This window comes from Natrix helvetica (genome assembly GCF_964273705.1).
Source record: "Natrix helvetica genome assembly, chromosome: 1".
In the NCBI taxonomy this organism is placed as follows: Eukaryota; Metazoa; Chordata; class Lepidosauria; order Squamata; family Natricidae; genus Natrix; species Natrix helvetica.
This window is the reverse complement of record NC_138548.1, coordinates 366,599,976-366,611,014: the sequence shown is the minus strand read 5'-3', so window position 1 is coordinate 366,611,014 and position 11,039 is coordinate 366,599,976. Positions and strand designations below refer to the sequence as shown.

At 45.3% G+C, this 11,039-nt stretch overlaps 1 protein-coding gene across 2 annotated transcripts; it reads right to left on the bottom strand.

The window, feature by feature from the left end:
- Positions 1-9,839, bottom strand: LOC309384796 (zinc finger protein 202-like). 2 transcript variants are annotated; one of them, XM_081938582.1, is made up of 7 exons: positions 9,790-9,839; positions 8,699-9,286; positions 8,333-8,447; positions 8,154-8,221; positions 6,335-6,464; positions 2,383-2,627; positions 1-535 (listed from the first exon to the last, which is right to left on the bottom strand). In XM_081938582.1, exons 2-7 carry the CDS (start codon positions 9,104-9,106, stop codon positions 392-394), a joined length of 1,110 nt encoding a protein of 369 aa, XP_081794708.1. In that variant the 5' UTR covers positions 9,107-9,286; positions 9,790-9,839; the 3' UTR covers positions 1-391. The 2 variants fall into 2 exon arrangements, with proteins under 2 accessions (XP_081794708.1, XP_081794707.1); XM_081938581.1 differs by having other exon boundaries at positions 393-2,627; positions 9,790-9,828.
- Positions 9,840-11,039: the final 1,200 nt, after the last annotated feature.

Sequence of the window (11,039 nt, the reverse complement as noted above, 5' to 3'; positions counted from 1 at the left end):
TTGCAACTTTGTCAGAGTTTTGGCAGCGTGACTATTAATATGAGATAAACCCAGAAGCAAAACAGAGCACACAGTGCCTTTATACAATTAATAGTGGATTACATACAAATATGTACATGGAGATAAATCCCTTACCACTCAGCTATGAACACAAGGAGAGAAATGATATACCCAACGAGATAGGGAAACACCCTCTAATGACCACCTATATATAGACACCTCTTAAAAAGATAAAAGACTTGTGTGGACCCCATCAGAGTCTTAAAGAGGCTATGCCTGTATTGTTGAATCATCCTCATTGCATCAGCTTAGTTTACAATCTTACATCAGCTGGCATCACCCTCCTCCCAGAGCCCATTACAACGCAAAGCCACGATGCGACTGTGCGTTGTCAGCTTGCTCTCGCCTCCCGGATGTCAGTTGCTTTTCCTGCAGAGCTGCTGCTGTTATGATGCCAGCCTCCCCGCCAGCCAGCTGGTCTTTGGCATGCTGCTCCTGGGCTCATTGGCCTCCGGATGTCAGATTCCCACCACCACTTCAGGGGTTCTTCCCCGCCCATGGGTGGGACGAAAGGGGAAGAGATAGAGGGAAAGAGAGAAGGGGGAACGAGAGAGAGGGGGAAAGAGAAATGATATAAAAGTTTTTCTTTTTTATTGTTACTAAACGTAATATTTCAAAAGCAGAAAAAAATGAAGGGGAATAAAAGTGCATTTATTATTTTTTTCTTAGGACAATTAGATGAACTCTGCCTTGTTTACCATTATTTTAGGTAGTAAAACCTCATTATTCAGGTTAAATTGCCATGTTGGCACTTTGCAATAAATGAGTTTCTCCGGAGAGTGGATCCTTTTATGATTACCATTCTGAGCAAAGCTCTTTCAGCTTTCCATGCATTTATGTGGTTTCTCCAGTGTGGATCTTTTTGTGGCTTCTAAGTCCACTGCCCAGAGTAAACGTCTTTCCACACTCCATTCATTTAAATGGTTTTTCTTCCAAGTGGATCTTTTTATGGGAAACAAGATAACTGAGTTGGGGAAAGGTCTTTCCACACTCCATGCATTTATGCGACTTCTCCCTTGTGTGGATCTTTTTGTGGATAGTAAGTCTACTGCTCCGAGCAAATGTCTTTCCACACTCCATGCATTTATACGGCTTCTCCCCTGTGTGTATCACCTTATGGGAAATAAGATGACCACTTTGAGCAAAGTTCTTTCCACACTCCATGCATTTAAATGGCTTTTCCCCTACGTGGATTTTTTTGTGACAACTAAGTCCACTGCTCTGAGCAAATGTCTTTCCACACTCCATGCATTTATATGGTTTCTCTCCTGTGTGGATCTGTTTGTGGATAGTAAGTCCATTGCTAAAAGTAAAGGCTTTCCCACACTGCATGCATTTATATGGTTTCTCTCCCATGTGTCTCTTTTTGTGGATAGTAAGTCCACTGCTATGAGTAAAGGTTTTACCACACTCCATGCATTTGTGTGGCTTCTCTCCTGTGTGGATCTTTTCATGGGAAGAAAGATAACGGCTTTGAGCAAAAGTCTTTCCACATTCCATGCATTTAAATGGCTTTTCCGCTACGTGGGTCTTTTTGTGCCTTCTAAGATCACTGCCCTCACTAAATGATTTTCCACACTCCATGCATTTATATGGCTTCTCCCTTGTATGGATCTTTTTATGGGAAGAAAGATAACGGCTTTGAGCAAAAGTCTTTCCACATTCCATGCATTTAAATGGCTTTTCCCCTGTGTGGATCTTTTTGTGGAAAGTAAGTCTACTGCTCAGAGCAAAGGTCTTTCCACACTCCATGCATTTATATGGTTTCTCTCCTGTGTGGATTGTTTTGTGGATAGTAAGTCTACTGCTCAGAGCAAAGGTCCTTCCACACTCCATGCATTTATATGGTTTCTCTCCTGTGTGGATTGTTTTGTGGCTTCTAAGTACACTGCTATGAGTAAAGGTTTTCCCACACTCCATGCATTTATATGGTTTCTCTCCTGAGTGGATCTCTTTATGGAAAGCAAGATAACTGTGTTGAGGAAAGGTCTTTCCACACTCCATGCATTTATAAGGTTTATCTCCTGAGTGGATCCTTTTATGGGAAATAAGATTACTGCATCTTCTGAACCCGTTACTATACTGTCTGCATTTGTATAGGTTTTCCCCAGTGTGAATCCTTTCATGGGAAGTAAGTTGCCTGCTTGTTCTAAAATGTTTTCCAGATTCCAAACATTTATAAGGATCCTTTTTTGTGTGAATCAGTTTTTGAGATGTAAGGAAGTTATTTCCAAGAGAATGAATGAATGTCCCATTGTAATTTTTTCCATTCTGTCTTATAGCATCTTCCCCTTTGTTTTGGGTTAAATAGTTTTCGCTTACATGTAATTTAGCTTTAATTAGCTTCACACTTTTCCCAATACATTTTTTCCTTATTTTCTCTTCTTGGGCAAGAAAGTCTTGCATCAGAGCATCAGTGGAAGATGAGCTTTCCTGATTCCAATTATTTGACTGGTTTCTCTCGTAGCTTTCTAATTCCATTCGAATTCCAAATTTCTCTGTTCCATCTTTAGCATTGATCATTTGAAACAGTTCACAGGAATCTTGATTCTTCTGCCCATTATTAGCTTCAAAGGAAAAGAGAAATGAAGATGATAAGATTAGAGAAAAAGATTAAATTGTAGAAAGTCAGCAAATTTCCTTCTGATTTTTTCCGAAATTCCATTAAATTGTCTTTTGCATGCCTACCGTACTGTGATATAGATACTATGATTACTTTATTCATGAGTCAGGAAAGCTTTGAAAATCTAAAAAATATCTCTTTTTATACAATTACCTATATATATCCAAAACTCACTCTGTCAGTTTTGAGTTACGGAATAATCAGGGGAAACATCTAAAAAGAAATTTGGAGAAAACTTAAGATTTATTGGAGTGGGTTAATTTCAACAATATGAGAACTTAAACAATTTTGAAACAAGCTCCTTCACCTGTGTACCTTGTAGCAGCTTCTCTGTGGTCTCGGTGGGGCGGACCCCCTCTCGGATCATTCCTTGATCCCAGTGGTAAGATTTTGGGGTGAAATCCTTTCCTTGAAGTCTCCTATTGGCTCTTGTGCCAAGAATGGAAAAGCTGGGAGGCTTCAAGAAAGACTATTTCACTTCCTCAAAGTCTCATTGGTTTGCAAGGGCTCTTCGGCCAGATTTGGCACTGGCCTGAGTTAGCAGATATCTTAAACTACTTTAGTGCGAGATCATGCAAGATCAATAGTGTAAGATCTCATGCTACTGATCTTACACTATAGTACTTTAGGCCTGTGTTCTCTACGAACTGCATGAAATCCGGGGAAAAGTCATTGAAAATAAAGAGGCCTTCCCTCTGTTTGCAAAGCCTTTTGCCCTGGATCTCCTGCAGGCCTCGGTTAGCAGAGAACACAGGCCTAACATAATATAGTCAAAGTCACACAAAATCAGTAGTGCGAGATTTCATACTACTGATCTCACATGATCTCTCACTACTTTAGCCCTAGGTTTTCTGCAAATGCACCAAAGCGGGCAAAGAAAATGAGGGCTTATACATTGTTGGAAGGTAAGTCTCGGCAGGGTGGGGTGAGGGTATGGGTAGGGCGAATGTTGGTGCAGTGCCTCTGCTGTCATTTGTAAGTATGGACGGCCTTAGTGCTGCAACATTTGTAATTTCGGAACTGGATTTAGAGTATTGGGGGGGGGGGGCATAAATCATAACTTTGACTGGTAGCTAATTGAATTGTCATAACTCAGGGATTACCTATACCCGTGATGGCGAACCTATGGCACGCGTGCCACAGGCGGCACGCGGAGCCATTTCTGAGGGCACGCGAGGCATTGCCCTGTCAGCTCCAGTGCGCATGCACCCGCTGGCCAGCTGATTTTCGATAGTTTTTTTTAATCTCCGGAGGATTCCCTGAAGCCTCCAAAGGGCGAAAAACAGCCCAATGCAAAGAGAGCTGCCGGAACGGGGAAAGACAAGCGGCAAGGAAAGAGGCTTCTTTCACTCCTGCTGGCTGTTCTGTTTCCCCCTCCCCCCTGCTACTAAAAAGGATCCTGCCCGATCGCTGAGAGAGCTGCCAGCACGGGGGAGACAAGCGGCAAGGAAAGAGGCTTCTTTCCCCCGTGCTGCCTGCTGTGTTCCCCCCTCCCCCCTGCTACTAAAAAGGATCCTGCCCGATCGCTTGAATCCACAGGGAGAGAGCTGCCAGCACAAGTGAAAGAAGCCTCTTTTCTTGCCGCTTGTCTTTCCCCCGTGCTGGCTGCTGTTTCCCCCTCCCCCCTGCTACTAAAAAGGATCCTGCCCGATCGCTTGAATCCACAGGGAGAGAGCTGCCAGCACGAGTGAAAGAAGCCTCTTTTCTTGCCGCTTGTCTTTCCCCCGTGCTGCCTGCTATGTTCCCCCCTCCCCCCTGCTACTAAAAAGGATCCTGCCCGATCGCTTGAATCCACAGGGAGAAAGCTGCCAGCACGAGTGAAAGAAGCCTCTTTTCTTGCCGCTTGTCTTTCCCCCGTGCTGCCTGCTGTGTTCCCCCCTCCCCCCTGCTACTAAAAAGGATCCTGCCCGATCGCTTGAATCCACAGGGAGAAAGCTGCCAGCACGAGTGAAAGAAGCCTCTTTTCTTGCTGCTTGTCTTTCCCCCGTGCTGCCTGCTGTGTTCCCCCCTCCCCCCTGCTACTAAAAAGGATCCTGCCCGATCGCTGAGAGAGCTGCCAGCACGGGGGGGGGAGACAAGCGGCAAGGAAAGAGGCTTCTTTCCCCCGTGCTGCCTGCTGTGTTCCCCCCTCCCCCCTGCTAGTAAGGAAAGAAGAAAAGAGGCTTCTTTCATTCAACGTGGCTGCTGTTGCCCTTTTCTCCATTTCAGTGCTAGGGCATCGAGGTTGCCCCACCCACCATCGCCCAGGTCCTCGCTTCTCCCAAACATTTCTTTGCCTACCTGATTTCCAGCTCCATCGCGTTTCTTGCCATCGTGTGCAGAGAAACAAAGTTTGTGGGACTAAAAAAAACTTCAATCAATTACAACTTGGGGAGGGGGAAGAGATCTCGCAAAGATGGAATTGATTGATTGAAAGGAGTTTTTTTTAGTCCCACAAACTTTGTTTTCCTGTCCAAAACGGCAAGAAACATGATGGAAAAATGCTACGGAGGGGAAATTAAATAGGCAAAGAAATGCTTGGGAGAAGCGAGGACCTGGGCGATGGGGGGTGGGGCAGGCTCCATGGAGTGGTGCTGAAATGGAGAAAAGGGCAACAGAGGAGCCACCTTGAGGGAAAAAAGCTGCTTTTCCTTATTTCCTTGCTGCTTGTCTTTCCCTCATGCAGATTGCTCTCTTCCTCATTTCTGTTTGGATTGCAGGGACCAGGCAGGATCCTCTGTGCTAGCATGGGGGAGGGGGGGGGAACAGAGCAGCCACCTTGAGGGGAAAAAGCTGCTTTTTCTTCTTTTCTTGCTGCTTTTCTTTTCCCTGTGCCAGCAGCTCCCTTCCTCATTTGTCTATTGACTGTAGTGCCCAGGATCCTCTTTAATAGAAGGGGAGAATTTAGCAACTGGACTCACACCTGCCATTGTAAAAAGGGCCCAATCTTTACACAGGAGAATGATAAGGGAAGGTTTTTTGACACAGAAGCACACTTGAGCATCCCCCCACCCCCACCCCAATCTCTGCCCGTTAGTGGCAGAGCAACTTCTCCCCTCACTGGGTGTTAGCCAAGGGGAAGCAGCCAGAGCAGGGAGTGGCGAGGAAGCCTTGTGCAAAAATGCACGGTCCACACAGGTGAGCGGGGACATTACGTTATGTGGGTCGGCACTCGAGTTCGTGTGATAGCGCGCACGTATGTGCTTTTGGCACCCGAGGCGAAAAAGGTTCGCCATCACTGACCTATACCCTAGGATACTCTGAGTCACATTGCAGGAGGCCTTCTTTCTTCAATTGGTTTTAAAGAATGCTCTTCCATGGCCTAAACATGAAAATTCTGTTCTCACACAATTTTGGGAGGTTTAAGACGACAAATTACAACACATTCCTCTCACAGGACCTCCAGAGGACACATAAAAGCACGCTCCATTCTTTTCAGCCTCCACAATTAAGTTCAAACAGAAATGGAAAAATACGGGTAAGAAATGGCATAGAAAGAATCTAAACAAAGAGACATTGACTTGTTTCCTTCCTTGGAGTACGGGAAGGCCAGATCCTTTCCTTCTCCCTCACAGGAAATGATATTGGATTAGTGGCTTTTTAAAAAAAAATAAAAAACTAACTATAATCTGTGTTCTTGAACTCTCTGATTGGGGACTAGAAGACTCTTACCCAGAGAGACCACGTTCCTATGGTTTTCAAGCATGACTTCTGAATGCAGCACTTTTTGGTCAGAATCCAGTTGAGACCATTCCTCCTCAGAGAAATACACAGCCACCTCCTCGAAGGACACACAACTCTCCTGAACACACAAAAAAGAAGAGATCAGGAGGATTTGCAAGATCTGTTCATCAATGATTTAGACCAGTGGTCACCAACTGGTGGTCCAGGAGAAAATTTTGGTGGTCCGCAGAGAAATCTTTGCATTTCTATCGAAGAACCCACCTGAGGTTTCCCACATCACTTGTGCTTCAGCGCTTTGACTCCCAGGGACAGGATGGGATCATACAGGCAGTTAGCTTGGTCATCTGTTAGTGGAGAGAAGTGCCCGGGGGTCAACCCTAGATTTGCTGTCCATTGCGGATGCTTGATCGGCCCCCTGCAAACTCTCGTCTCTTGAAGAGTTCTCACTGAAACTTTGGACGGGCTCCTCGAGAGATGAGTTTGCAGAGGTCCAATCTAGCGTCCCCAATGGACAGCAAAGGTAGTGTTGACTTCGGCTATTTCTCTCCACTGAAGTGCTTCCCGGATGGGGTTTACTGCTCTGAGCCCCAAGCAGCAGGAGACGAGGGCTGGCTTGGTACCATCAGCTGGTGCAAATTTACCACAGCAAAGGCAGGATGCTGATGCTATGCAAAGGCAAGTAGCACTTCACTCTCACACCTTGCAGCCATCGCCATCGCGATGGTCATCAGTGGAATGACTTGCCTTCAGAAGTTGTGGATGCTCCGACACTGGAGGTGCTTAAGAAGAAATTGGATAACCATTTATCTGAAATGTTATAGGGCTTCCTGTCTGAGTAGGGGGTTGGACTAGAAGACCTCCAAGATCCCTACCAACTCTGTTATTTTGCTCCATTGTTCCCAAATTCCCAAAGCAAAGTTAAATGGCTGTGCGTCACACAAGTCCTAATTTTAGGTAAGAAAACAAAAAATTCTGAAAATTTATTTGACTGAAGAAATATTTGGGGCAAGTTTTATCAAGGTGATTGATTCTGCAGAATTTGCAGTGCCTTTAAGTAAAGTAAGCGCACTTCGGGGTCAACTGACCTATCCCTCTATTTATTGATCTAGTAGTCCGAGCTATTCACTGAAGGGGAGAAAAGAAAGAAGAGAAAATTCTCTACAAATGTCATTTCTCAGCCTTTGCAAAGCAGGAATGTCTGATCTCCTAATCCAGGAACAAATCAGAGGATTGGAAATTATTTTGTACCCCAAAGTACATTGATTGTGCTCTACATAAAATTCTACTTTATTTTTTAATGGAATATGCTTATTTTTTGAACTGCTGGTTATGAACAAGGCTTTTTAAAAATGGTAATGTTGCCGTATGAGTATTTATTTATTTTTTGTTAGCCTTGCAGAATTCCAAGTCAATCAGTTACAAAAAGAACAGGTCTCTAACAGTTACTACCACTGCAATACATTTATTCCTACTTCTTGAAGGGCTTGTTAAAACATTAATTGTAAACTCATAGCTGGAAGAGTAACTAGCAGAACCAGTTAACCAGTAGTCTTTAAAAACACATTTCCTAAACAGAATCTGAGGGTTGAAATGACAAACCATTGTGTCCCAGTAATAGTCTACAGAGGAAGTTAAGCTGGCGGACAGCAACTTGAACCTGCTATTATGGTGTTTATGTCGAGCAGGAACACAAAAATAATCCAGTCCAAACAAGGGTGGAAAATAGAAGGAGAGAGAACTCTGCACACCCGCTTCACTTGCTGAAGGAAAGGGAGAATACAAAACTAACAATGTTTCCCTTTCTTACTTGATTCGGAGGTTCAACCACTGTTTGAGCTCCATCATAAAAACCAGAAAACGTCATTCTTTGTTTCTCTGTAAGAAATAAATAATTTCAAAATGCATATTTAACAAAATAAGAGGTATTCTATAGAAGAGAAGAAGGTAAAACAGATCTCTCTGGGTAATCGGAGGATCTTCCATTACCTCCTGAGGTGTCCAGACTTTGATCTTCCCAAGGGATCCTCCTGAAAAATACCTCCTGTGGGGGATTTGATGGATTATTCTTTCCCGCAGGATCTCTGATCTCCACAGTGCAGCGCTACAAATAGAAGGAAGGAAAAAAGAAGCAGAATTAATGTACATCACATGACATAAAGTGGATTCCTATATCTGGAACACGTCAAGTCCCAAATATCCATCAGTGTGATTTAGTGGGAAAACAACAGACAATTCTTGTCTTACAAGAATTGGTGGGATATCACCACATATTATGAATGTCAGAGAAGTTTGGGAAGGAGGGGTGAAGTATTCAACCACATTCTTTATTCCCTTTTGACCTCCTTCGATTACCTGCAATGCGACCTGCTCCTTCTCCGCCTGGCTCAGAAGAAAGCCTTCAGCCAGGGCCACCGCCTGGGAACTGGTCTCTGCTCCACAATCCCGCACCCAGCTCTCCATCTCTGGGGGCAGGATAGCCATGAGCTGCTCCAGAACCACCAGGTCCAGCATCTGGGCTTTGGTGTGCTTTTCTGGTCTCAGCCATCGCCTACAAAAGTCATGGAGTCGGCTGCAAAGTCCTCGGGGACCTTCAGCCTCCCGGTATTGGATGAAGTTCCAGGGCGGAACTTCGGAAGGGCGGATGGTTTCCTCCTCCAGGATCTTCTGCCCAGTCCTTGTCCAGAGCTTTCCCACCTTCCCAGGCTGAGCAGCTGAAGGGCTTTTTCCGCTTCCATCCTTGGCAAAAGGTTCTCTCTCCATCCTTTCTCTGTCCTGCAGAGCAACTCCAAGTGGGTCCAAGGACTCTTCTGGGTCTCCAGATGCCTTTTCCTTCACGGGGCAATTTCTGGGGCTTCAGGACGGATCCCTGCAAGTTATTCCGCTCTTTGTTTTCCTCCCCAAGAGAAAAGTTTGGCTTGCAAAGATTTCAGGTTTCTGTATCTGAGATGGAAGGAAAAAATAAATGCCAAGAATTAGAAAGTGGAATTCAGCCACTCAACAACCTTCACCCAACCTGTCCAGAGCCCCAAGCGGGTCATCCCTGCGCAGGACCGGTCTCCCCCCCCCCCCGAGAAGGGCCGGGAAGGAGGCAGCTGGAGAGGCCGCCCCGCTTCTCCCCCCCTCCGGAGACAGGATCGGGCCCTCTGGGAGCCTGGTGCGAATCCTGCCTCCTCCTCGCCCAGCTTTTCTCCTCTCCTGCTGGGCCTCCGCAAGGACGACCCTCCCCTTCCCCCGCTCGAACTCTTCCCCGGACACCGGTAAGGGAAGGGATCCCCGCCGCCTTCCTGGGATCCCCGGTTTTTCTGCTGCTCTGGAGCTCAGCTTCCCCCTGCAGGGAGAGGGCGGCTGGGGAGTATGGGTCCCGGGGTTGCAGCCGGAGAAGGGCCGGGCGCGGGTCTCTCCCTCCTCCGCCTCCCTTTGCCCGGAAAGAGCCCCCTCCTCACCCGGGGCACATCTGGATCTCTCCCCGCCGGAATCTCCCGCATCCTCTCGGCTTCCTTCGGAGCCACAAGGGTTAAGGAGATCGAGTGCGGAGTCCTAGAGCGGTAAGCATTTGTGATGTCACGCCTCCTCTGAAAGGCCAACCAATTTTCGCCCCCCAGTGGCCCAGGGGGGAAGCGTTACCTTCCGTTTGCAGAGCAACAAAGGCACCTCTCATTGGTTGTCTGTCAGGGAAAAGTAACGGCGGCTCCTGAGTGAGGCAAAATTTTCCTGTCAGGAAAATGGAGATTTTTTAAATAGGTTTTCATTTCTTCAGTTCAATATTCACAGCTGCCCTTTCCCAATTCTCAGCTCTGGCTGCCTGAAGAATAATTGAAAAGACCGAGCGGCAAGTTGTGACAAAGGAAATTAATGCTGAAGATAAAAAATATGGAAGGAAAACCAGTTCCAAATTAAAGGGGAAAAAAAACCTCAAACTGGTGATTGTTGCAGAAATTTCACCTCATAAGGTAGAATTTCTCCTTGGTGGAGAAATGAAGAGGGGAAAATGGCGTCTCCTCTGTGACCGCAGAAAAAGTGGAATTGCAAAATGATGGAATAATATAAAGCTCAAATACAATGAGGGGGAAAGATTTTCTTTAAAAAGACTCTCTTTTACTTAATAGTAGGGAATTCACCTCATAGGGGAAATAAGAGTTGGAAATTTTAAGACCATTATTGAATTTAAGGCAACCTGAAGCATTTGATCTTCCATTGTCTTGGCCAAACCTGCCCTCTCCCCAAGCAGGAAAACCTACACCATTTCTGACAAACGGCAGTTCGGTCTCTTCTTGAAAACTTCCAGTGATGATGCTCTCACAACTATTGAAGGCAGGCTGTTCCATTGGTTGATTGTTCTCACTGTCAGGAAATTTCTTCTAGGTTGAATCACTCCTTGATCAGTTTCTAAGGAAGTATTTTTAAGAAAGTTTCTAGAAAAACATTCCTGCTTAGATGCAGGGAAGAAAGAGCCAGAAAATAGTATTCAGCAGTGTTCTGTGAAAGAAGATAATCCTTCTTTTTCTAAACTGGTATTAGGATTGCTGTGGTAGTGAATTGATGGGTCCTGTGTGAGTTCGTGTCGTACAGAATTTTAGGCTTTATTATTAGCTTTTTCCCCAGTAATTTTATTGAAGATTATATTATATGAAGTATATTTTACAGAAATATTTTTTAAAAAATTAAAACTGCAGAAAAGAGAAAAACAAATTTC

Coding starts and splice junctions, on each gene's coding strand:
- LOC309384796 (XM_081938581.1), bottom strand. CDS start 9,106: ATGGAGAGAGAACCTTTTGCCAAGGATGGAAGCGGAAAAAGCCCTTCA. Junction 8,448..8,698: donor AGGAGCAGGTCGCATTGCAG/GTAATCGAAGGA, acceptor TTCTATTTGTAG/CGCTGCACTGTGGAGATCAG. Junction 6,465..8,153: donor TGGTTGAACCTCCGAATCAA/GTAAGAAAGGGA, acceptor TTGTGTGTTCAG/GAGAGTTGTGTGTCCTTCGA.